This window comes from Micromys minutus (assembly GCF_963924665.1).
Source record: "Micromys minutus genome assembly, chromosome: 8".
Taxonomy (NCBI): Eukaryota; Metazoa; Chordata; class Mammalia; order Rodentia; family Muridae; genus Micromys; species Micromys minutus.
In genome coordinates, this window is record NC_137977.1 from 19,554,924 (window position 1) to 19,582,275 (window position 27,352).

Genomic DNA, 27,352 nt, shown 5'->3' on the forward strand with positions numbered 1-27,352 from the left:
GGGATCCAACATCCTCTTCTTGCCTCTGCGGGCACTGCATGCACATGGTACACACACATACATGTAGACAGAACAATCATATACACAAAATAAAAATAATGTAAAAATGTTTTTAAAAGCCAAAAAATGGAAAAACACTAAGGATGGGAAGTTGGTTCAGTTGGCAGAGTGTTAGCTATATATGCACGAAGCCAGGGGACCAGTCCTCAGAACCACATTAATGACTGGGCATGTGATGCATACCTGTAATCCCAGCATGCAAGAGGAGGGACAATCAGGTCAGAGTCAGTTTTTACTATATGGAGTTTGAGGCCAACCTGTGCTAGATGACAGGCTGTAAAACAATACAAAACAAAACATACTAATTCTTTGAGGTGGTTACTGCTGCAGTTTTGTTTTTATTTTAAAGACACATTTATTATTTATTACACACCAGAAGAGGGCATCAGATCCCATTACAGATGGTTGTGAGCCACCATGTGGTTGCTGGGACTTGAACTCAGGACTTCTGGAAGAGCAGTCAGTGCTCTTAACCACTGAGCCATCTCTCCAACCCAGCTGTCTCTTTTAAAACAGCCTATGAGTTTGTTCTCTCAAAGCTGGAGCTAGACAGTTTTATTCCAGAGTGAACTCATGGAATCATGAGGGTAGTTTTAACTTTCAAGTAAGCAATTATGGAAAGGCAAACATCTGGGTGGTAACTGTGTGGAGACAGTTTTTCTGGTAACAGTAAGGCTATGTCACACAGATTAGAGCTGCATGTCAGGCTCAGATAGAAGGCTGGCACCACTCAGCTTTTGGGCATCTTCCCTCTTCCATTAGATTGGATTTAGATTATATTAGATTTCTGTATTATATAGCTGTGGAGTGGTGGCAAATATCTTTAATCCCAGCACTCAGGAGGCAGAAGCAGGTATATTTCTGAGTTGAAGGCCAGCCTGGTCTATAGAGTTCCAGGGCAGCCAGGGCTACACAGAGTAACTCTTTCCCAGGTGGGGAATTTCTGAGTGTAATGCAGAAAAGAGGAAACGCCACCACTCTTTGCATACTGAAGGCATGTTTTAGGATTTCCTGCTGCTCATAATTCCATCCTGGGTTCCTCTTCCCTGTGGTAGTAGCGGGAACTGAGGCGTGAACTACATGCATGCCAGGTGATGCTGTGCACAGGGACAACATAGCCCTGCTTTGTTTGCATTCTCATCAGTTCTGTCCACTGCCTGTGGAGAAGATGACACTGAAGTGTAGTTTCTTTCTTTCTTTTTCTTTTTCTCTAAGTTCTGTTCCCTGCCTTTCAGAATCATTTAAAGACAAAGACAGCATCTGGACCCTATTCCTTACCAGGTCAAAGCAACAACTGTGTTTCTAATTTGAGGATATTTTAAGTCCAGCTTAGTTCTAATATTTACCTCCTGGCAGCTTGATAACCAGGGAGCAATAGCTCCCTTAGCTCTGGGCTGTTTAATGACTACCCTGGGAGCAATAGACTCAGGCCATTTCCCAAATGTTGTGTTTTAAAACATTCAGCTAGAAAAGAACTCTGATGTGTGAAATTTATTTTGATTAAAGTTGGAATTTGCCTCCTTATTCAGAAGAAAGACAAAAAAAAACTTGATTTCTGTTTTCATGCCTCCAACAATTCTGGCTCTAAGTCATGATCATACATTTTCAGTTGTTCAGGCAGACAGGGAAAGGCAGACACACAACAGAAGTAAGCACCTCAAGGCTGTGATAGGAACTGTGAACACTGTTGTAGGGATTACATCTTTTAAAAAGAAACCACCCTTTCTTTAAAGACATCTTTGGAGTCTCTCTAAAGCTTGGGTCCAAAAGGCACTAAACAGGTTTCCTTGGGTTTTGTTTCCTACAGGTAATTATGCACTAGTAGAATTTATTTCAAACATCATGCATTTTCAAGCAGATGGTTTGTTGGAAAGTTTCACTATTAAATATGATTTACATTAAAAAAAAAACCTTTGTTTTTTTTTGAAGACAAGCACATTAAGGATGCGTGCCTTAACAGAAAAGCAAAATGTACTTGAGCCACTTTAAAAAAGACTTTTCAAAAACATGTGTATGTATGTGTTTATGTGCATCTCCTGTGTGCAGTGCCTGGGAGGCCAGAAGACGGTGTGCGACTTATTGGCACTTAAGTTACAGGCAGTTGTGAGCTACCATGTGGAAACCTGTCCTACTCAGTGTCTGGAGTTATTTGCCCTTTTTCCCCCTTTTCTTCTCCTTTTCCTCCTCCTTCCCTCTCTGTCTCTGTCTGTCTTTCTCTCTTCTTCCTACTCCTGGATAGTGGGTATTTTGTTGATGTCATTTGGAGTTTCTGGTGATGTTAAACTACAGATGGGAGTAGGTGTTCCCTGGGCCATCCCTAAAGCTGAGTCAGCCTGCCCTTCTCCAGTGCAATGGGAAGCTAAGGAGGCCAGATGCCAATGTCTGACATTCAGCCTGGCATACTCTACATGGGCCTTGTTCTGGCCGTCTTTGGTTTGATCTAAACTGCCCACTTCCACGTCGCTTTCGAAGGCGGAACTCGGTCAGGCAGTGTGATGTGAGCGTGGGCACAAGATGAGAAAAGCCGTCGGCAGCTCCGAATTGCATTGCCAACGTGGGCGACTGCTTGGGCAAGGCCGCAGATCCCTGAATGGCAGCTTGAAGTGCCACCTGCAGCCTCCCGGACAATGCCCTCGCTAGACCAGAACTACAAATCCCGACGTGCTTTGCGCTGCGGCCTGGTCCGTCGGCCCAGCAAATTGCAGCGGCCGGTCTGACACCCGTGAGCCGAAATGAGTGAGCTCCTCACCCGCAAGGCGAGCCCAGTAGGTTTCTGGTCTTCGCGGAGAGACTCTGTCACTACCATCGGCCCCCACAAATGAAAGCAGTTGCCTATACGCTAACCAGCGCCAATCACAAAAAATGTGGGGACCAAAGCCACGTGACTAAGGGGCGGTACTCCCAGAGCTTCGAGATCTCTATGGTTCTCATCGACTCGCTAGAGGACGTTTGGTCCACTGGAGGACTCCCTACATTCTTCCTCCATTACCTCACTGCCTCCGGTGACTGCTGGGATAGAGGAGGACTCGGGTCCCGACTCGACTTAGTCCTCCACCCGCCCCTGGTATACCTCTAGTTCTCCCCGGCCGCCACCGCCCCGCTGCTTCCTCCTCTCCCCTCCCGCCGGCCTCCTTCGGCTGTTCTAACCCGCCTTGGGACTCTGCTTTTCTCGGGAGCCTCCACCCAGGCGTATGGCTCCATGAAGAAGGAGGAAGAGAAGGCAGAGCGCGAGAGGTCCCGTCCGCCCCGGCCGCGTCTGGGTCAGGAGAGAAGGTGGGAAATTCTAGGGGGTTGTGTCGAGTTTTCTCTTGCCAGGCCTTCTCGAGGCCTGCTCAGTTCGGAGGCAGACAGTACCCTGGAGAGTGGGGTCTCGAGGTGCCGGGCGAGGGGTCCCGGGGCGCCATGGGGGAGGGGCTCATGGAGGCGGCCACCGCGGGTGGGCAAGGCCTCCTCCGGGCTGCCTGTCCCCGTCGAGGACCAACGGGATCGTGAGGCCGTGTGCCCGAGTTCTGGGTGGCAGCTGTCGCCCCCGGCCAAGAAGGCGAGGCAGCAGTTGTATCCTTAGAGCCTAAAGTCCCTCCAGGAAACAGTCGGAGGAAAGTTTGGTGGTCTCCTGCGCCGCCTGGTGGCCCCCCACCCAGAGTCCCCTCCCCCGCCCGGCGTCTGGATTCCACCCCCGCGGCCCAGACCCAGTTGCTCTACCCGTCGCCCTGTCGTTTCCCCAACTCCCACTGCGCCCTGTACTCTCCTGTCCCACATCCTCCTTTTCACCTTTTCGTTCTGCCTGTTAAACCCCTCCTGGCCTTTTCTTTCCCTCTTGTCTTATTGTTTTCTTGCTTAACTCTCTTTTCTCAGTTTATTTTCTTTTTCCTCCGGCTCCTTCTTCCGCATCTACTTATAACCCCCCTTGCCTACTACCAACCCTCCATCTTAAACTTTGGGTCTTATGCCTGTCCTCGGAGCTCTGTGTCTTTTGCCCTTCATTCCTTGCCCTGATCTGACTCCTCTCTCTCTGCTCACTTATCCCTCTGGGCCTATCCGCTTTCAGTGCCCTCTCTTAGGATTGAGCGGGTGGGGCCTGGAGTTTCTGCTTTGCATAAATTCTGTAGCATTGGGGAAGTAGGAAAGGTGCAAAGCTGAGTAAGGATGATTGGCTCCACCAACACTTACCATGGTCTCCTGGCACAAGGTGCCTTGTCCTCAGGGGCCTAGCATGTTGTCCGGTATGTTGGGAGTATTCTTCTATACAGAAACCTGTGGAGAGCTCAAAGTGAAAGATCCTGGCTAGAGAGCAAGTTTTTACCTGTATGTGTGTGCTATGTGTGTGCTGTGCTTGTGTGTTGGGGATGGGAGGTGGTAGAATACAGCCTTCGATCCTTTGTGGGACTTTTGTTACTTATCTTGAAAGTAAGCTTATTTCCAGATGGTTTTGTTCTGTTTTTGTTTTTTGCTTCAGAGACTGCTCTGTTAAATTGTAACTTTTGATCCGGGCTCACACCTTTAACCCCACACTTATCATTGAAGCAATCTAAAAAGGTTTTCAGTGGTAAATTCTCTTGGCTCTTTGTCCTAAAACAAATTAAGTCCGTTGTAAAGCCGGGTGTGGTGTTGCACACCTTTAATCTCACCACTTGGGAGGCAGAGACAGGCAGCTTTCTAGAGTTGACACCAGACTGGTCTGTCTATATAGTGAGCTCTGAGACAGTCTGGGCTACACAGAGAAACTGTGTCTGGAAAAACAAGCAAATGAAAACTTTGTAGCTTTGCAAAAAAACAAAACAAAACAAAACAAAACAAAAAACCTCCACATTACCTAAACTTTGTTCACTGCACCTGCAATTTCTGTCTTAGGGATTGGAAGAAGGAATGGAATTGGAAGAAAGAAGATTCATTCCAGAGACAAAATAGCTTCCCTTTCCTATTGTAGCTGTTTCCTCTGGGACTATAAGCTTTCTGCTTTCAGTGAGTATCACCTTGGGCATACTTGAAGTGGGATTTTTGTTGCATGTTTTGGTTTTGGCTTGGGCCTAGATGTGAGTACTTCATTTCTATTTCTCTTAGAGTCAGTTGTCTTAAGGTTAAGTTCTAATATTTTTTAAACTTATTACATTAAATATATGTTTTCCCATATGTGTGTGGTTGTTACCACAGTGCATGTGCAGAGGAACTTAGCTTGAGGGAATCTGCTCTCTCATGTGGGTCATGGACTTCAGGTTGGGTGGCAAGTCCTTTCCCCAAGGACCGTCTTGCTGGCCTTCCACTTGTACTTTTGCATTCTGTTTTCAAGATGGGGGTTTCTCAGTGTAGCCTTACTGTTTTCAAGATGGGGGTTTTTCAGTGTAGCCTTACTGTTTTCAAGATGGGGGTTTCTCAGTGTAGCCTTACTGTTTTCAAGATGGGGGTTTCTCAGTGTAGCCTTACTCGCTCTGTAGACCTGGCTGGCCTGGAACTCAGTGTTGAGCCTGCCTCTGCATCCCGAGTCCTGGGATTAAACCCAATCCCCAATTACTCACCTTTAAAAGACAACCAAAGAAGCCTCTCCCCCTAACCCCCGGCCTTAATTATTAATTAGGTTGATTTATTCCTAGAGTTAGAACCCTGACTCACTTTGTGTACATGTATGCAATATTTTCGTTTGGAAAGTGAATCTGAATTAAAGGTCATCTTGGGCTATATAAATGAGTTTAGGCACAAGTAGTTCCAAGGTTAATGAAGTTCCTGATCAGTTCTCATTCATACAGATTTGGGCTTCACCTACTTTTGGGTTGTTTTGACCTATATCTGCTATGGTGACAATTTTTTTTAAATCCCATCAGACACTTGAAAAACAAAACTTGTACATGTAAACCTTGAATATAGTTTTTGTATAAAGTTAGTCGTCCCTTTGAGTTTATTAATGATGGCATAGGCCCGTGAGGAATACTTGGCTAGAATGCTCAGGTACCTGTGATGTATCTCGAGTACAACACCCTAAAATCATTCTACTTCACTACTATAAGAGTTTGTCAAAGCCTCCCAAACCTTTTGTGAGGGAAACAGAAGAGGAAATGTCTTAATTTCATAGATGAAAAAAGTTGAGGTCACATAGAAAGAGAAGGGGGATGGTCAGGAACAAACCCACAACTATTAGTCACTACTCTGAGCAGACCTCTACAAATCCCTGCAGAGAAACCTAGTCTTAGGGGGAAACCCTGTAATGTTTTCTTTAAACTGATATAAGAATGTAGGATTTGATCTTTGGGTTTTGTTGTTGGTTATTGAGACAGGGTTTCAATGAACCTGGCCAACTTGCTATGTAGATCAACCAGGCTGGCCTTGAATTTAGAGATTATTTGCTTTTTCTGGGGATGTGTTAGGGGTAAAGGTATGTACCACCAAGTCCAGTTTTATTTACTTGATTTTGAAACAAAGTCTCTATGTAGCTCAGGCTATGAACTCCTTGCAATCCAATTTAATACAACCCTCTCCCCAGTTCTGGGATTATAATGAGCCATGCCTACCTCAAGTGTAAGCATTTTGTTACTTACTTGTTGTTTTAAGTCTTAAGTATTTATAAATAGATTGTAAAAGGAAGCTGTCTGTGTATCAAATGTTAGATAAGTATATGACAGATGCATTTTTTGGCTTTGGTGTTGAGACAGTGAGACAGACTCCCTTGGAGCCCATACTGGCCTCAGACTTCCTGTGTGGTTAATGGTGTCCTTGATTATAGGCATATACCACCACAGTTAAAGACAGAAATGATTGTTTGAAATGGTGGCACCAGAATGTAGCATCTCTCATCTGACTGCCTTGGAAAGATACCATAAATAGCCATGTAGCTCATGCACACACTAGTCTAGTACTCATGATATAATTATTGCATTGTCACGGGAGAGACACCAGCCTGTTCCTATCTGAGGAAGGCTTTATTTGAGGACACTTCTGGACAGAAGCTTTTTCACTACTTCCCAGATCTTTAAAAGGTCATGTCCTCTGATAAACTATTGTAAGGGTTGTCTTCAAAGATAAACCCAGACAAGGTTTCTCTGTGTAAACCAGGCTGCCTGCCTATGTGTTCATTTCTTGAGTGGTATGATTAAAGGTGTGTAGCACATCTGGATAGAATTTTTTTATATTTCTAGATACTATGATTACTGTTTGAATTGAAAACCATGGACAAAAATCTCTAGCTTTCTATTTGTATCAAGATGTTTGTGGTAATAACAATTAGCAAGTAAAGGTTGTGGTTTTTTTTTGTTTTGTTTTTGTTTTTTTGTTTTTTTTTTTAATGGTCTAAGCTTTTTTGGTGTATTTCTACAAAGTTACATGTGTAGAGTAATCCCAGTATTCACTCAATATATTCAGTAGATTGTTGGGTTCTGTAGAACACACTTGTTTGGTTTTCTTTGTTTGTTTTGTATTCTTTTGTTTGTTTTGGGTTATTTCTTTTTTTAAAAAATTTATTCATTTATTATGTATAAGTACACTGTAGCTGTCTTCAGACACACCAGAAGAGGGCATCAGATCTCATTACAGATGGCTGTGAGCCACCATGTGGTTGCTGGGAATTGAACTCAGGACCTCTGGAAGAACAGTCAGTGCTCTTAACCACTGAGCTGTCTCTTCAGCACACACACACACACACACACACACGCCCTTTTTTTAAAGACATGGTTTCTGTGTAGCCCTGTATGGTACATATAACTCTGTATGTAGACTAGGCCAACCCTGAACTCTTCCTGTCTCCTGAGTGCTGAGATTAAAGGTGTGAAATACAAAACTGTTTTTATTCTTTGTTGAGATAGGGTTTCACTTTGTAACTCTTGACTGGCTTCACATTCTTTTTTCCCTTCCTTAGTCTTCCTAGAAGACCTCCAATGTTCTTTATGGCTTCTGCGATCACAGGATGAAAAGAAACCATAAATGGTTTCTTAGAGGTCATTATATTTTAAAGAAGTGCCAAGGTCTTTTAGACTACAAGGTAGCTGTTAGAGTAAATTAATAGTAATTATGTGCCAAAGAACAGTCAGGTTCCTTTCATGTCTTTGGATTCAGATATCCCTGTCAGGCTGGGCATGGTGGCCCACATGTTTCTGCAATGCCAACACTCAGGAGGTAGAGATAGGAGTTCAAGGCTATCCCTTCTGGTGATACCATATATAAAAGGACACAGAAGGAAGCTTTTGCTTTTTGCCTGCTTGCCTTCAGTCTTACTGGCAAGTTATCATGTTATTGATGTATTCCCTTCCTGACCTTAGACTCTCCTTCAGGATTCAATGAAGACAGAATTCCAATAGCTCTCTAGGAATCCCCAGTACCCTGACTGCTGAGACATCAAGTCTCATAGACTGAACAATGACCAGAGTCTTGGTCTTTCTATCAAGCCATTGTTGAACTACCCAGACCAGAGCCTGTAAACTAATGTATTTATGGCCTTGAACTCTTCCTCCCGAGTTCTGCCTTCCTCTGCTTCCCGAGTGTTGGGATTAAAAGTGTACCACCACTGCCCAGCCATTGAGCATAGTCTACATAGTGAGTTCTAGAACAATTAGGGCTAGGTAGAGAGACCCTGTCTCAAAACAAACAAGCAAACCCCACAGAACCATGTACACAAAAATGTTACAGTTTGCCTGAGTTTGCAGTCAGACTTTGGATCTCAGAGTTGGAATTTGAGCCAGAGTTGGCAGCTTGATTGTTAACTCACAGCCAAGATTCTGTCCTCAAAAGGTGGGAGCGTCTCTGGTTGTTTTGTAATGGGCTTTTTTTGAAAGACACATAGGGAAGAAGGAAGTCCGTTTTGCCTGTCCATGTCAATCAGGGCAGCTCTGTGTTCTCAAATTAATACTGGCTTTGATACTATAAATGTTAGCAATCTACAAGAAATTATGTTATTCCTGAAATCATAAATTGCTACCCAGGCAAATAAATACTATAATGGATCGCTTAAAAGTCCCAGCATTTAAAACTAACTTACTTACTTACTTACTTACTTTATTTATTTATTTATTTATTTGAGACAGGGTTTCTCGGTATATAGCTCTCTGTCTGTCCTGGAACTCACTTTTTGACCAAGCTGGCCTCAGATTCACTTGCCTCTGCCTCCCAAGCGCTGGGATTAAAGGAGTACGTCACCGTATCTGGTTTAACATCAGGCTTATTTTAAAGTAACGTAAGCAATAGCCAAATGACTTTACCACTGAAACATCCAGATGACTGGGATAAGCTCTTCTACTAAAGGCATGCACCAGCACCACCAGGCTGGACCTATGGTCTTAACTGCTGAGCTATCTCTCTGGTTTCTGTTTGGGAATATTTTATGAGACAAGGCCACCCGAGTACTGTGATTAATGGTGTGAGCCACTACCACCCAGTTAAAACATATTTTTTTCTAAATTAAGTTGTATCAACTATGCAAAGTAAGCCTTTGGGTCATCCCAAAAATATTAAATGGCACCTGTGTCCAGAACTGAGTGAATATAACAGTTTCCAGAATAAATTGGATCAAGATGAGAATATGTAGGATAACTGACCTAATATTTAGAATGAAGTGTTTAACTCCTTGTTTGCGTTAGGTTTTGTTTTTGTTGTTTTGTTTTTGGGGTCTTTTTTTTGGTTTTTGTTTTTTGGTTTTTTTGGCTCTGTACACATTGCAGGTATAAGTATATGTGGCTGCCAGAGGTTGATGTCAGGAGACTTTCTTTTTAAACAAGATCACTCATTCAGCTTCAAGCGTATGAATGAGCTAAGTTGGCAGGTTAGTAATTTCTGTGAATCTGCTCATCTCCACCTTACAGGCATCCAGCTACCATACCCAGTGTCCCAGTGTGTGTGCATGTGCGCGTGTATGTGTGATAATGTAAGTGATACATACACACATACTAGTTTTGTGAACCATGTTTCTAGTCCCTGATTTGTCTTGAGTCATGGTCCTACCATGTAGCCTTGGCTCCTCTGGGACTCATAGATCATGCTAGCTTGAACTTGAAGAGATAACCATAAAGGTATGGGCTATCAAATCTGATGCATATATGTGTGTTGTCAATTTTTTGCTAGACTTTTTGTTATGTCAACTATGTAAACCTATATACTTCTGGAAACCCTGAGCGTCATTCCCCAATCAGGAGTAAATCATTATTATTATTTTTTTAAAGATTGTATTTATTTATTTTATGTATACAAGTACACTGTAGCTGCCTTCAGACACACCAGATCCCATTACAGATGGTTATGAGCCACCATGTGGTTGCTGGGAATTGAACTCAGGACCTCTGGAAGAGCAGTCAGTGCTCTTAACTGCTGAGCCATCTCTCCAGCCCTGTAAATCATCATTTTTAAAATTTGTTTATTTATATATGTCCATATTTGTCACACATCTGGTATACAGGAAATTGATTAACCATTAGACAGGGAAGCTGATGCTTTAGCAGCCTATCAAGGAAAGGGCAGGGTCTTTGAATGGAGGGCAGGCCTAACTTTGATATTTGCAAGGTTAAGAGAAATGTATGAGAAATTATTTATATTCCTGAAATCATAAATTACCTACTACTATTTCCCTTAGCTTCATGTTATGCGTGGGCAGTGTCTCCATCTGGTGGAGCTCGGTGTTAACTACTGTGTTCATGCTGATTGTGGAAGTGTGTAGGAAAGGTTGACTACTGCTGACTCCTGAACTTTGCAAGGCAGCAGACCGGGCCACTGGGTCACAATGTTGAATGTTTTGATCAAGGGACTGTTTCTGTGCCCAAGGTCACATACCCACTGTGGCTACAACATGGGTAGTTGTTTGGGAAGAACAACAGATTCACACAGTTTTAGAAGAGGTAGCAGAACATTTAATAAAGAATTTTTGGGGGGGGGGGGTTCTTTTGTTTCTGTGGTACTTGGAATGGATCCCAGAGTCTTGAGCATGACTGACTTACATTCCACACTCTATTACTCTGAAGTCTTAGTTACTTAGTCCTTTTGTGAGGAGACATGATCAAAGCAATTAATTTAAAAGAAAATATTTAACTGGGGCTTGCTTACAGTTGTAGAGAGTTAATTCATGATCATGACACAGGAAGTCAGGCATCTCACTGGAACAGTAGCTGAAAGCTTTACATCTTGATCCATAGGCAACAGACAGAAAGAGAAAAACACTGGTCCTAGGAACCAAAAGTCCTCCCAGTGATACACCTTCAACAAGACCAGAACTCCAAATAGTTGTACGAACTGGGGCCCAAGCATTCAAACCGGAGCCCTATGGTGTTCTTCTCACTCAGTGTGTGGACTGCCACCATGTGCTTACCTTCAAAGGCCAGAGTTCTACTATTACAACTTACAGGTGCTTGATGTGAGAGCTGGAAACCAAACTTGGTCCTGAAAGACCAACCAGTGCTGTCAATTACTCTGAGATTCCTGCAGTGTGTAAAGAGGAAGTTTTAACACACTTGGCAGGTACTTGTTAATGTTTGTATTGGTGCTCTTAACAGTTAGTGGCTGAGATGTTTTCTGTCAGTACTCTTGTTCATTTTACATTTTTTTACCTTTAGTTTAGTACTTGCTTATTTTGGCAGATAAGTAGGCTTTTTCAAACCTGTTCAAAAAGGAAGTAAGCAATACATCTTAAAAGTGATTGTATATTAAACTTTGTCACATAGGGCACATGTCTATAATTCTAGCATGCAAGGTTGAGACAAGAGGATCAGGAGTTCAAGGTTGCATCAAAAAACAAAAACAAAGACCTGAAAAGATACTATTCTCCCAGACCACCCAGGTTCAAGACTACCTATAACCTCAGATTCAGGGCATCTAAGGCTCTCCACCTGGCTTCTGCAAAGACTTACTCCTACCGCCTTCTCCACATAACACAGTTAACAATTAAAAAAAAAAAAAAATCTTTGGGGGGAAAAAAGCCAGCAGAACCAAAACAAAACTTAGTTTCAGTATAAGATATAAGAATGCTCCCATAGGCTGATACTTGAATGCTTAGTCACCAGGGAGTGTGGCTCCTTGAAAGAATTAAGAATTTTCTTGGTCATGGTGTCTTTTCACAGAAATAGAACAAAAACTAAGATTTTTATTTATTTATTTAGTTAGTTTTTTGTGACCTCAAATTCAGAGATCTGCCTGTCTTCCAAGTGCTGGGATTAAAGGCATGAACCACGATGCCAAGCCTTAAAAGTTCTTTTCAATGAAATAATTCCTGAGTTTAAGGTGTTTAAGGGCAGGCAGATAGACAACTAACTGGCCAACAGAAAGAAGTGATCCAGGGAGGTTCTTTGGGCCTTACTCTGTACGGTACTTTCACTGAACCTGGCTGGGCTCACTGGTTGGTCGAGGCTGGTTGCTGTTCAGTGAGCTTCAAGAGTCTTGCTTTCTGCCATGTTACTCCAATGCCTGGTGTGTGTGTGTTTACGTACTGTCCTTACAACCTCCTTAATATTTTTTTAATTAAAAAAATTTTTTATGTGTATGGGTGTTTTGCTTACATGTATGTGTGTGTATTAACGTGTAGTGCCCATGATGTCTGACCTGTATCTTAGGCTAACTAGCATACAGTGAGAATTCGGCACAGTGGCATTGCTGTGAGGGGAGAAGGCTTACAATTGCCTGGTTATGGTTCAGTATGTTGGCTTTGAGCCTGAGATCTTCATTGCCTTTTGTTGACCTGCTCCTTTAAGCTCTGTTTAGTATGTCTTAGGTTGCATTGTGTTTTCTTACGTTCTTAGAAAAAGGCACTAAAACCCAGTGGGTATTGTTGGCAGATCTTACTGTGCCATGTGTCTTGGTGAGAAGGTCCAGGTCTCGGAGCCTGACAGATTGTGGTCCAAGTCCTAGTTCTGCTCCTTAAGTGTGGCCTTGGAGGATCCCGTGCTTATTATCTGAGGCTCGTTCCCTTTGTAACGCTGGTAATTTGTCTGTCTTGCCAACCTGGAGTAAAATTCTGGAGTATGAAGCATTCTAAGTGTAAAGATGATGTCTAGACAATTTTTAGGTTGTCCTCTAGGAGGGAGCAGTGGTTTAAAAGCCCAAATGAGAAAAGCAGCTAACTGTAGTGTTTTTATTTAAGGCCCTGTGACTACTAAACTAATTTAACTCTCAGTAACTCCAGAGAGCAGTTACTTTTATTCTAGTTTGAGGAAACTCAGTCTTAGATTAAGTTTTAAACTTGGTGTAGAGGCACTATCAACTTTAGTTTGGTTTGAGATAGGAACTTTCTAAGTATCTAAATTAGCCAGCTTCCTGTGTAGAACAGGCCGGTCTCAAACTCATAGATCTACCTGCCTTTTGCATTAGTACTGTGATCACAGGCATGAGAGCTACCACTTTTACGTAGCTTTTTGTGTGTCTGATATATATAGCCAGCCCAATGTAGCCTGGAACTGGAGATAATAATATATAGAGATCCAAGGGTGACTTTGAGCTCTTGATTCTCCTGCCTTTGCTTCTAAAGTGCTAGGGATACTAGTTTACACAAAGCCTATGTGTTAGGCAGCCAGTCTACTGAGTGAGTCTTCCCAGCTCTGGCTGGTTTTTGTCTTACATGTTTTTGTTTTGAGGCAGGCTCTCACTGTCTAGCCTGCAACTTGCTATGTTAATTTTAATTTAATGTGTATGGATGATTTTTATGGTTTTTATTTTTTTGTTTTTACCTGGATTTGAGTGTACTATATATATCCTGGTGCCATGGAGGCTAAAAAAAAGGCTATCAGATCCCTTGGAACAGTGAGCTGGTGTGTTGCTGCTCTGTTCACTATAGTAGGAAAGCAAACCAACCTAGTTGTCTATCAGCAAGTGACTGGATAATGAAAATCTGGTGCAGATAATTTCATAAATTAATGAGCTGAGTGTGATGGCACTTACCTTTATTCCCAGCACTCCAGAGGCAGAGCCTGTGAAATCTACATAAAAAGTTTAAGAAAGCCAGGACTATGTACAAAGAACTCTCAAAAAAATAAGACAAGCAAACAAATGAGAAACCCAGCTCCACAGTTTTAGAATGGCTATTTTAAATATATAGAAGTTTGTTGAAAGTATAAACTATGGGTCTGTCTAATCTTGCTGAGTAATGGTTTTTATTTGCAAATTATTTACAATAAAGACTTGGGTTTTGTTTTGTTTTTTTTTTTTTTTTTTGAGACAAACTCACTATGTAGCTCAGTTTGCCCTGGACTATACCATATTATGTTCTAGGCTGGCCTTGAATTTACAGAGATCTGCCTGCTTTTGCTTCTTCCTCTAAGGTACTGGAATTAAAGGCTTGTACCATATCACCTAACTTGTAAAGAGGGTATTAAAATATGTAGTTGCATCCTATCTCTGCCCAGTGCCCTTGAAAGTATTTTGGGATAAACAAGCTGCTCATTGCCTGCCTCTCTCCGTGGTGGCTATAAACTTCATAGGAACTCTTTAAGAGATTCCTGTCTAGAACTTGAGTTATCTGACCTTTTTGACCATGTCACGTGGAGTTTCTGGTTAGAAAAAAAAAATTGACAGCTTTAAAAAAAATTAATTGCAATTCATTTCTGCTTGGGGAGGGGAGACAAAGACTACTGTGTTGTATGTGTCAAGGTGAGAAGACAACTTATAGTCAGTCTGTCCTTCCAAACTAGTCACAGGGGTTAAACACAGGCCATCCGCATTGATTGGCAGGCAGCAAACGCCTTTTACCCATTGAGCCATCTTACTGGTCCTTGACAGTTTTTAACTGACCCAAACAATTTTTTGACTTTTGTTCTTGAATCATTCCAATTAGTACTTACTTACCTGTTCTCTTTTGTGTAGGGTTCTGCAGCATTCCAGATCACGTACACCAAATCAGGATGGGAAAAAGACGTTGTGTTCCTCCCCTTGAGCCCAAGTTGGCAGCAGGCTGTTGTGGGGTCAAGAAGCCCAAATTATCTGGAAGTGGAACACACAGTCACGGGAACCAGTCCACAACTGTTCCTGGCTCAAGTTCAGGACCTCTTCAAAACCACCAGCATGTAGACAGCAGCAGTGGTCGGGAAAATGTATCAGACTTAACTCTGGGACCTGGAAACTCTCCTATTACACGAATGAATCCTGCATCTGGAGCCCTGAGCCCTCTCCCCCGACCCAATGGAACTGCCAATACCACTAAGAATCTAGTGGTGACTGCAGAAATGTGCTGCTACTGCTTTGATGTACTCTACTGTCACCTCTATGGCTTTCCACAGCCACGACTTCCTAGATTCACCAATGACCCCTAGTGAGTAAATTAGGTATTGGACAATGTGGAGGGCATGGTAACATCTTTCTGAGGTTACTCTCTAATCAGGGTCTACCTAAAGGGTTCTAGAAACAGACGGCTCGTTTTTGTTGGCAGTAGTGGGTATGTAATACAGCATAGGGTAGATAGAGAAGTCATATTATCAAACCACTGGGGACCTCAATAATGTTGAAATTCAAGTGAATGTGAATCTGAAGTGTTTGAGGGTTGAGCTATAGACTAGGAACTCTCATTGGGAGCAGTGCTTTTAAGAAAGATCTTTTTTTTAATTGGTGTCCATTTTCATGCATGTGTGCATACTTGTGTGTGCATGGGGGTTGAGAGAAGCATGCATGTGTTTTGAGCATGCATGTAATTGGAGGCTTCAGGCTGATGCTTGGGACTCATCTTAGAGTGCTCTTCCACCTTATTTTGGCAGGGTTGATCTCAGTCTAACCTAGAACCGGTGGGTATGGCTAGTGTCAACTAGCTAGCATGGCCAGAGATCTGCTGTCTCTACCTTTTCATTTACAGGCAGGCCACCATACACACTGTCATTTATGTGGATTCTGAGTATGCAGATGCTAGTCTTCACACTTGTACCACAAAGCTTTTTTAAGCAATGAACCATTTTCATCTTATTTAAGGAGTACTTTTATAAAGTATAAGATAAAATGAAGAAAGGCATGCCAGTTTTTTTCTGCAAAATAGGAGCTAATTCTGCACTGCTTTCAAAAAGCACTTCTGCCAGTGCTTTAATCCCAGCACTTGAGGCAGACACAGACATCTGGATCTCTAGAGTTCATGTGCAGCCTGGTCTACAAAGTGAGTTCCAGGACAGCCAGGGCTACACAGAGAAGCTCTGTCTTGGGTGGGAGAGAAGAAAATATTTCTGCTTTTGGGTGTTTGTTTCCAGGGCATGCTTTGGTGTTCACTCCCCAGCTGTTGCTAATGTGCTGAGGGTTCCTCAGAACTTTGAGCAAAGTTGGGGAGTAGAAAGAAAAGGTCTTTGTCTTAGGAAGACTCTTGAGTTGTTGAGCCACACACATGCATGTAAGGGAAATTACTTCAAATGTGTTCTTGGAGGAAATGTGGAGAAAAATGTGACTTCTCAGGGAATTTTGTTTATTCATTTTGAGATAGGGTCTCACTATTTAGCTCTGGCTGTCCTGGAATTCACCGTGTAGATGGGGTTGGCCTTGAACTCAAGAGGCCTCCCTCTGCCTCCCCATGGTGGGGCTAAAGGTGTGTGCTACTTTAAAGGAATTCTTGATGCGGGGTGCTATGATCAAAAACAAAGCAGATGAGATTCAAGGCTGATTAAGATATATAGGGATTGTTTTATTCAGGGCCTTTTATTTTAGCCTGTGGGTGGCAGAACTAGACTTTTGAGTAGGTTTGGCACAGTAGCTGACTGGTATGGTGCAGGTATGCTATCTGAAGGAAATGCGTAGGTGAGAGATCTGTCTGTTGAGATAGAGATATAGGCGAGGGCTGGAAAGATGGCACCGTGAGTAAAGTGCTTACTATCTAGGTGAGGGTCTGACTTCAGATCCTCAGAATCCACAGAAAGAGACATGGTGCTTGTCTGTGCTCCAGTACTCCAGTGAGATGGGAGGTGAAAACAAGCAGCAAAGAACAGGACACACTGTTCCTACTTAAAAGACTGTTAATTATCCAAGGTTAAATTGACCTTGGAGGCAGGAGGATCTTTTTAAGTTTGAGGCCAAGCCTGGGTTTTATTATTTAAAGTTATAGGGGTGGAGAAATCTAGGTAACTTCTTGCATTTACTTTGTGTTTGGGAAGTGCTAATTCAGAAATCTAAGGGCTGTAGGAATGTGGAGGTATCTCTGTAGCAGTCAATTGGCAAATCTGATAACAGCCAATTTGACTTTGGCCTAAGAACAGAAATGACAATTTCTGTTAAAGTGAAATTTTCTTGAAAAATGTTGTTATCTAATGAAAGTCTATGAGCCAGAACTATTTGTAGTTTGCCAATAGTGGTGATGCTTGTAGGTAAGGGGAGTTCAGTATGTACGAGGTGTGCCATCAGGAACGATGGAGTAAGGAGGGTGTGGACAGTTGGAGAGGGCAGAGTGTTGGGTTCTTTAGAACACACTTGTTCAATTTTGTTTGTTTGGTTTGGTTTTTTTTTTTTTGTTTGTTTGTTTGTTTTGGATAATTTTTTTTTTTAAGATTTTTTTCATTTATTATATATAAGTACACTGTAGCTGTCTTCAGACACACCAGAAGAGGGCATCAGATCTCATAACAGATGGTTGTGAGCCACCATGTGGTTGCTGGGAATTGAACTCAGTCAGTGCTCTTAACCACTGAGCCATCTCTCCAGCCCATAGAGCACACTTGTAATTCCAGCACTTGAGGAGTAGAAGTAAGGATATCTCAAATTCAGGTGTACTTGGCTAGCTATGAGTGACAGTCTCTAGCAACATTAAAGGGAAGGTTAAGTTCAAGGCAGGAAAGAAAACATACTACATATTAAGTGAATGAAAGTTGTGAGGACATAGCATAGAAAAGGGTACACAGAGCTCCTTCATCTCTTGATAGGTTGTATTTCTAGCCAGGGCTGAGCAACTTGCAGAAGGCAGAGTTCTGGGAGCAGAGTAGCTGGCAGTTCAGAAATTCCTTTGGGCAATAACAGAAATAAATGAAATGAATATTTTTTATGTTTTCTTTTTGTTTTGTTCTTTTAGTCCACTCTTTGTGACCTGGAAGACAGGGCGAGACAAGCGGCTTCGTGGCTGCATTGGGACCTTCTCAGCCATGAATCTTCATTCAGGACTCAGGGAATACACGTTAACCAGGTAATGGCACAAATACAAGAAAATGTGCATAAATTAAATAAAATCACAAATAGCTGTATACCCCAGTTTCTTCAAAAATATTTGATAGAGTCTCGACAGTCCCTTTTTGTAGGCAGGAAATGTAAGGACTATAACCTGGGGTCATAATTTCATGCAAAGATAGTTTATACTGACATTAGTGTTAGATGCTGGGAGATGCTGTCAGAGGACCTTAGGAATCAGCTACGTGGGCTCTGTGGCATGCAGTGTTGTCTTCTAACTGGAGGTGGCCTCACTTATGTTTTTTGTCTTTTCTAGTGCACTTAAGGACAGCCGATTCCCCCCCCTGACCCGAGAGGAGCTGCCCAAACTTTTCTGTTCTGTCTCCCTCCTTACTAACTTTGAAGATGCCAGTGATTACCTGGACTGGGAGGTGAGAACAGCTGCATTTGGAACTCTGCATCTCTCGTTGCATTTGGGTTCGGGTTAGTACATGGTAATGTATCTCCTTCATTGAGAGAGGGTAAAAGAATGACAGAAAAAGGTACTCCTCTACTAGGAATAGAAAATAAATGGAAAATCAGTACTTCTTGCTATGAGCCAGGTGTGGTGACAAACACCTTTAATCCCACACTGTTAGCTTAAGTCCAGCCTGGTCGAGTCAGCTAGTACTGCATAGTACAAACATGTCTGTCCCCCTACTCCAGAAAAAAAACTCTATTTCCAGATTCTAGATTAAATAAGGTTCCATCTGATCCTTCTATGTCTAGTTAAGAAATAATGAGGTGCCAGGTGTGGTGGTGCTTGCTTTTCATCTCATCTCTCAGGAGGCAAAGGCAGATGAATCTGTGAGACCAGCCTGGTCTATAAAGTGAGGTCAGAGAAACCCCAAGAGACAAAGGAATGAGAACAAAACACTCCAGATGTCTCTTTATAAAGCCCTAGAGAAAAGCTTATTAGAATTCAGATAGAATTCCGGTGGTGTACTCCTTTAATCCAGCACTTGAGTTTGAGGGCAGCCTGGTCTACACAAAGAAACCCTGTCTTGAAAAGCCCCTCCCCCCTCCAAACAAAAAAAAAAAAAAAAAAAAGGAAGAAAGAAATCCTATGAATCTGGGCATGCTAGCCCAACACTATAATGTAAGGAGATAGGAGGAGGGTGATTGCAAGTTCCAGACCAGTTTGGGCTATATAATAAGACAATTAAAAACAACAACAAAAACACACAAAGGGAACTTCTAGAAACAGTTTCACATGTTCATATAGAGTAGAGTTGGGCTAGAAGTAGAATATTTAAACTAGATATGCTATTACTGGAATTTCTGCAACCTTCATATTCTCAGAGGTGCAACTACACATATTTTACCTTCCCTTTGGTTTCTAGGCTTTAGAATTAGTCATGTAAAAAAATTCTTTTCCCAGACCTGTGTTAAGCAACTCAGGAGACAATGTTGATTTATATGTGAGTTATGGAAATATTGTTAGAATCAGAAAATGCCATGTACTTGGTCATATTTTTCTGTAGGTAGGGGTCCATGGGATTCGGATTGAATTCATCAATGAAAAAGGAATCAAACGAACAGCCACATATTTACCTGAGGTTGCTAAGGAACAAGGTGAGTTGGACAGATGGCCACTGAGCTGTAATGCTTAAAGCCATGCAAGCTAAAGGGCAGGAGAAAGAAATACTCAGTTCAACTGCCACCAAATATGGATGCCCTTTTTCCTCTTAGTTCCTGCCAGATTCCTGTAGGGCAAAGCCATTAGAAACTGGGAATGGGGGGTGAAGGGGCGGAGGGGGGAAATAGCTTTCTTACTTGATTATGGCCTCAATGTTTCCTTCCAATCAATAGTTATATTTCTTTGCCCCCATAAGCTTCAGTGATCATCACAGCAAAATCCCAGCAACTAGAATGACAGTGTTTCATCTTGAGTGCTATATTTTTAACCGTGAAATCTGTACACGGTGTTATATTCGGAAAAGTATAAACATCTTCTCTACTGCTTTTAAAGGGCTCAGTAGTTGCCAGATATGGTGGCACGTGACTTTAATCCCCAGCACTAAGGAGGTACACACAGGAGGATTTCTGTGAATTCAACACCAGCCTGGTCACTGTAGGACCAGAAGGCCAGTCAGGGATACGTAGACTCCGACAAACAAAGAGCTCCGTAGTTAGAAGTGGGTTGGGCACATTTTCACTTTGAAAGAGTGTCTAGAATTCCTTTCTTGTACTTTCTATGATATGTAACCCCATTTTCTTTCTTTCTTGGAATTAGTCTGGTTTTGAAAATAATATGTGAAACACAGTAATTGTTGGGTGTGAACCTGGAATAGAGAAAAATACCCAGTTAAGTATATTAATGAACTACTTCTGTGGAAAGCGATCGCTTTGTTGGTTTTCATTGTGGTTGTGTTTAAACTTGTTCAAAAAGCAGTGTGTTTGTAGCATAAAAAGGATGAGTTTTAAGACATTTTGGTTAGGTCATAAATCCAATATGCTCCTGTTTAAAGAATACCAAATAGATTTTTAGTAGTTAGATATGAATTATAGCTCAGTTAAATAATCAAATTGTTTCTCCCATTTTAAAATTGAGAAAATTGGTAGCTTCTGTGGTAACAGAGAAGGAAGTTCAATTTGATGTAAGACTGAGGGCTGGTCCAGTGTTAAGAATGTGTACTGCTCTTGCAGAGGACCACATTTTGTTTCCCAGCAACTACCTCAGGTAGCAGCTTACAGTTGCTATGAACTCTAGGGACATCTAATAACCCCACTTGCATCTTTGGGCACCTGGACACTTAACCTACATACAGGCATACTGACATACCTTAAAAAAATATGTGTGGCTTTTTTGTGTGTGTAAAATTGAGGTAGGCCCAGTGGTACACACTTGGGACACTTGATTGCCTTTTTGAGTTTGAGTATAAAACTGGGGGAGACATATTTATTACAAGACTGTATCCAAAACAAAAAACAGTAAAGGACAAATGTGAAGAACTTCTCTGTTTTCATTAAGGACTTAGTTTTCTTATTGCTATCAGTTCTCTGTCATACCAAGTATCAACCTGAAGGAAGGCAGCTCAAGGCAGTAAAAGCCACATAATTTAAATTCCCCTCTTGGCTAGAGAAATGATTCAGCAATTAAGAGTCCTTCTTGAATGACTCTTGATGAGGTTTGATTTCCAGTACCCAAGTCTGCCAATTACTTCAGCTCCAGGGGGATCCTTTGATTTTGGCTTCTGGGGTCTCTACACTCTGGTACACACAAACACACACGCTCACTCACTCAATTTAAAATTTTTAAAAAACCAATTCCCCTCTTTCTGTAGTGTCATGTCCTTAGTTCCATCTTCATAGGAGGCTGAGAAATTACTTGAAGGTAGAAGTTCAAGATCAACCTAGGTGGGGCTAGAGAGATGGCTCCGTGGTTGAGAGCACTGGCTGCTCTTCCAGAAGACTCAGGTTCAGTTCCCAGCAACCACATGACAGCTTATGATTGTAACTCCAGTTCCAGGGATCTGACACCTCAGTCATACATGCAGAGAAAACACCAGTGCACATTAAAAACCAAACCCAGGTAGTGGTAGTAGTGCCTGCCTTTAATCTCAGCATTGGGAAGGCAGAGTGGTCTCTTTGTTTTGAGGCCAGCCTGGTCTACAGAGTGAGTTCCAGGACAGCCAGGGCTGCACAAAGAAACCCTGTCTTGAAAAACCAAAAATAAAAGTGATTCTTACTGCTTTGCAGAAGACCTCGATTTGGTTCCCATCACCCATGATGGTCTGCTCACCACCTGTAACTCCAATTTCAGTGGATCATACATCCTTTTGTCCTACATACATACCACCTCCAACACACACATACCCAGAAACAAAAAGTAAAATCTGAAAAACAAATCTAAGCAATATAGTGGGACCCCCGTCTTTCTATTCTGCCTTTCTGTAGAGCAGCCATGGGTTTCAGAATTATACTTAGGTAACACCTGGTAAGAAAAGAGTAGAAGACTTGGGCACAGCATTGTGGCATACTGAGTTATAATGTCATGTGTCAGGGTCTTTGCTGGACTGTTAGTGAGGCTGACTGGTGTCCAGTGCGTGGGACCAGGGCCCACCAGTGCTTCCTTCTCCCCAGCACACTCTGTTTCTTGAATCCCATTTGTCTTCTTACACTGGTCATATTGGCTCTCATGTCATCCCCCCATGTTCTGGCTGCATTCTGATCATATTGTGGCTTGTTTTCCTCAGACTGGGATCAGATCCAGACAATAGACTCCTTGCTCAGGAAAGGTGGTTTTAAGGCTCCAATTACCAGTGAATTCAGAAAATCAATCAAACTCACAAGGTAAGCAACTGCCCTATTCTCCTTGTTAGGTTTTCTTAATGGGGGGTGAAAAGAAAACAGTGTTTATACTTCTAAGCCAGGAGTTTGTGTGAGACAGGAGCTCTGAGGAAGCAGTGGCTGCAAAAGCAGAGACTCCCCAGTTATTCTTTGTTTCCATAGCCATTCTAACAGGATTGAAGCAGATTTAGACCTTCCAAGGAAATTTAGGGGGAGGTAGGATTTAAAAGGAGAGGGCTCCAGAAATGTAAATCCAGAGTCACCATGCAGTCAGGTGGCCAAGAATAAAGGAGAGTTATATTAACAAGGAGTAAAAAGGCTCCATTTTGGGTATTGTACTTCTAGGACAAGTTGACTAATTTTATGGAACACATACTAACTTGGGTCTGTAACCTGGGACAGTTAGTTCATCACCTGAACTGTTTCCTGTCTGTAAGATGTGAGTTAATTCCTTCAGGTTTTAAGGTAAGGTGTAGTGTTTTCAGCCAAGGGCAACACTGGAAGTGTTCAGTGGATGTCAGTGTTCTACCCCTTTGTGCTGATGTTGGGAACAGAGAGGTTAGCTTTGGTGGGTCTTTGCTATGACCCTCATCTACAAAATGCTGAGTCATCGTATGCTAGCCTCACAGGTCTGTTTGGAAGATAACCCAGTGTTTTTGAATGCATTAAATTTCAAAAATTCAAGGGGCTGGGACTTTGGCTCAGTGGTAGAGCTTAATACATAGCATGCTCAAGGCCCTGGGTTCCATCTCCAGCACCAAAATATAACAATAGTAATAGTAATAATAAAAACACTGCAAATACAAAGCATCATTACTATTACAATTTATTTGAACAGCCATTTCCCTGTCAAAATTCAGGAATAATCACCTTGCAGTGGAGGAGTGATTACAGTGGGAAAGAGATGGCTCTGGGTAAGGATTGTCACCCAGCTCCTGTGGTCTGTAGTAGGCTCCATAGGTTTGTAACACCCATGCTTTGCATCCTGACTCATGGCTCTTTCCAGAGCAAAGCCAAAGTGCTATGAATTCTGTTCTGATGACCCTGTGATATGGCATATTCATCTGGGGATTGAGACCTTCCTATAGCCAAGGATCCATTAACCTGCTTCATCAGAATTTGACCCAGAATTAGGTATCTATGCCCCCTTTTAGTTATAACTTGTTTGTTGCTCTTCTACAAATTGAGGTTGCATTTCTGTCAAATTTATCTCATTTTTAACCTGAACATAGATAACGCAGTTTACACTGGGTTTTGGTGCAGCCATCTTCCAATCTGCCACCCATGTAATTTGACTTTGAAATTCCTCATCCAGATCCTGGTAGCAGATTGCTTACCAGCAGCCTGTTGATAAGCATATGTAGCGTTTTGAGGTGGGATGTGCTGAGATACATTCTCAGGGGTGAACTGTGATTGTGCTTTCTCATCTTGTTCATTTGTAATAACAGCATCATTTTCTTGTGCCGTCTTTTCATTTTCTGTAAGTAAGATTGCTCTTGGTCTTCCATTTTATTCTTTGATACTGTGGGATAAGCTTTTGGTTTTCTCTACTGAGTGACTCTTCACACTGAGATATTTGGGGTTTCTAATGCCTTTCCCTGTTTCCTCATACAGGTATCGGAGTGAGAAGGTGACAATCAGTTATGCAGAGTATATTGCTTCTCGACAGCACTGTTTCCAGAATGGCACTCTTCATGCCCCGCCCCTCTACAATCATTACTCCTGACACACGGCTACATGACCAGTCCCACCCCCCTGTGGCCACTAATGGCTATGACATCATTGGAGCAGATGCCTCCTCTTCCTGGTCCAGTTACTTCTATTACTGCACCATTTTATGATGCTAGCTTCCGTTGCCAAGTCTGCCTCCTGCTGACTGGAGGGTGTGGGGATACACTGAATGCAACAGAACATGAGGGGCCCAAGCCTTATATCAGCCTTTCCTCAATCTGGGGTTCTGTTGGATCAGGGCTCCCCAATAACCAGTGAGAATGGCTGTGTGGGTTCAGAAGACCGTTGTCTGGTGATTTCCCACATTTGCTGACCACACACTGAAAACTGGAATTGACGGTGATCCATGGAGGCTTCTTCCCCAGTCCCTCACAGCCCACCAGATCAATTAGGTGTACTACCCTGGCAGTCTTTGCAACGGAGACCAACATGAACCACTTTTAGGTTGTTTTAAATTCCTTTTTTTAAACTTCCAGTTTATTGTGTACCAAGAGTTGATCCACAACCTCCATGCTTCATAAGTGAACACCGTGTTAGGGTTGAATGTGGGCACCATGAGCCCCTGTGAGTCCTGGACAAGATTCTCATACCAAGATCAGAAGTCCTGTGGATGACATTTCATTGTGCAGTAAGCTGTGAAGGCTTTCGTGCTTATCTGACTCTCAGTGGACATTCTGGTACTCTTCCTGCATTGAGTCTCCTAGTGTTGAACAGAGAGCTCTGTGGCATAGCCTGCTGAGGAATGGAATGGAGATGCCCATAGTGGTCATCATCGTAAGCAGGTGTCAAAGGAGAGATCTCTTCCTCACCACCCGGCTACCTCAACTCTTTTTTTGGTAGCAGTGCCTATGTAGCTGCATCTAGGTTCTCAGAAGCACAGACATGTAAACAGGTGGATGGGCTGGGCTTTAGAACATCCTGTCACAGGAGAGCTTCCAGGGTCTCTGAGCTGATTTTCTTCACAGGCAAATATCCTGAGGGACCTTTAAGTAGGGGAGTTCTTTTTTTCTGATTTGCCTGCAGAAGTAGGAAGACGTGATATATCAGTCCTCAGTAGGACTCTAGAACAATGCTGTGTAACAAAACAAGGTGAACCTTTAACTTGCCTACCATCCTGGGACTCTTCACCTCACCAGTGCAAATGTCCAAACTGTTGGTGTTGCTCATTTAAACTTTTGACATTCCCTCTCCCACCTTTACTCATTCCAAAATAGCTGTTAGCAAATTCTTTTCACTCACTTGGTGGCAAACCACATAGTACTAGGAACCTAGGGAGGTGCTTTGAAAGCTCTTTGTCAAAGGCACTGCTCAGGCAACTCAGAGGAAACAGCCAACTGGAAGAAAGGCTCCTGAGGATGACAAACTGTTTTCAGCAATGTTCATAGAGAACTCATGAGGGAGATGTGGCCTCACCTCGGTGAACATGTTTTGATTTCTTTTTTAGAATTGATGGGGTGATAGTGTGACTTTCCAAAATGGGCAAATAATTCATAAGACCATCTGAGTTTCTTGCCAGGAATGGAGGAAGGGAAGTATGGCTACTTCCTGTGTGCTATTCTAGGCATCACTCTCAAAGTTCCTGGGGTTGTGTTTTTGTTCTTGTTTTTAAACTGGGCAGAGTGGTTGTACCAGGAGTGATCACAGACCTGGAGCAGATGAGGGAAGTGCTGATGACATTGAAATGCCCAGGATGGATGCCCCTTACTGCCAGGTTGGGTTCCTTCACATCCATAGGATGAAGGGGTCTCATGCTGCTGAGGGCAATGAAGGCGTGTTGTTGACATGTAACAGCAGGTGCTCTCAGGTGCCATGGATTGATGTAGGGTGCTCAGCTCTGGACTGAGCCACCCACCTCCAATTTGTAAAACAGTATTGATACATAGGGCTACACTCATTACTGTTCAAGTGTTCTATGTTAAGAGTTGTTTAATTTCTAAAGATTTAAAGCAAAATGCAAAAAAAAAAAAAAAAAAAAAAAAAATGGTGCTAAACTTCACCCCTGAGCACTCTCAGTGAGACTGGTCATGCAAACATCTACAGTGCCATGCTCCTCAAGCCTGTTTTTCTTGTAGAAATGTTGCCCTATCTTGTCTTCCCCAATGTATGATATGTATTTTATTTTATTGAGGGTGGGATAGAATACCTGCCATTTAAGGAAATTAACAGAAAGACCCAAAAAGGTGGGGGTGGGGGATCAGTAAACAAGATCCGGCTGGCAAAGCCCGGCATCAGATTGGAGTGGGCTCAGTGGTTTCCGGGTGAAGAGGCCTTACTCCCTGCACGTTCCCTCATGTTCCCATAGTAGTCTGGCAGTACAGATGCTTGAGATTCTCCTGCCTTGTCACGGAGACATGGAAATCAGCCAAGGAATACTATTTGGCCCCAAAGAAATGGCTCCAGTGGTCAGTCCTGACCGGAGCAGTCATTCACAAGTTGAAGTACACAATCTTGGTCACTTCACCTCATGGGAACATGTGGCAGATGGCTCTCAGGAAAAAGCAACTGTGGATTGTCCACATGGGGGCTTCAAATAGGGAGGTAATGCTCTGAATTAACTAAGCTGCCTTCCACACATTGACCAAAGCACTGATAAGGGTGGCAAGTATGGGGCCAGTTAGTGGTGATAGTGGAAGGGGGGACCGTTTCCTGCCCTGGGTTTCCTTTAGCGATAAGCTGCTCAAACAGAGGTTACCACTGTTCTCAAAGAACCAGCCAAACTCTGCTGGCTTGGTTTGGAATTTGTTTCATCCCTAGCTGTGAGTGCCTTTTGGTCTGGAAAGTTGGCTTGTCTCATCATACCCACAGCTAGGACATATACTCTGTAATTATGAATTGTCCTTGTTTTCCTGAGCTAAAATTGAATGTCTTTGATCACTAGAGTTTGTCAGTGTTGGGTTGTTTCCCTTGTGAGGTTCTTAAAAACGTTTTCGCTTCATAATGTTAAAATAACTCATGTTAGAAACCCTTCCCAAATGAAGGGTTTGTAGTTGAGACATTACATATATTTTACTGTTTATAATAAAACATCTATATAAAAGTCTTGGGTGTTAATATTTTGTGTAAAATCTGTTTTCCATTCTGTGTTAAATCTACAGTTTCATAAATGGTATTACTTTCCATGAGATTTCTGAATCCTCAAGAAAATTATGTTCTTTGTGCTTTTATTTTTTGTTTCCTCCAAGAGACTACTATATGGCCTTCACTTCAAAGACTTCAGACCAATTATTTG

The 27,352-nt window shown here is 42.5% G+C and overlaps 1 protein-coding gene across 2 annotated transcripts; it reads left to right on the forward strand.

The window, feature by feature from the left end:
- The first annotated feature begins 3,100 nt into the window (after positions 1-3,100).
- On the forward strand, positions 3,101-27,352 carry AMMECR1L (AMMECR1 like). Of its 2 annotated transcripts, XM_080920249.1 has the most exons (9): positions 3,101-3,333; positions 4,912-5,022; positions 14,809-15,253; positions 17,969-18,079; positions 18,377-18,491; positions 19,584-19,674; positions 22,299-22,395; positions 23,399-23,526; positions 24,007-27,352. In XM_080920249.1, exons 3-8 carry the CDS (start codon positions 14,847-14,849, stop codon positions 23,478-23,480), a joined length of 903 nt encoding a protein of 300 aa, XP_080776375.1. In that variant the 5' UTR covers positions 3,101-3,333; positions 4,912-5,022; positions 14,809-14,846; the 3' UTR covers positions 23,481-23,526; positions 24,007-27,352. The 2 variants fall into 2 exon arrangements, with proteins under 2 accessions (XP_080776375.1, XP_080776374.1); XM_080920248.1 differs by lacking the exon at positions 23,399-23,526.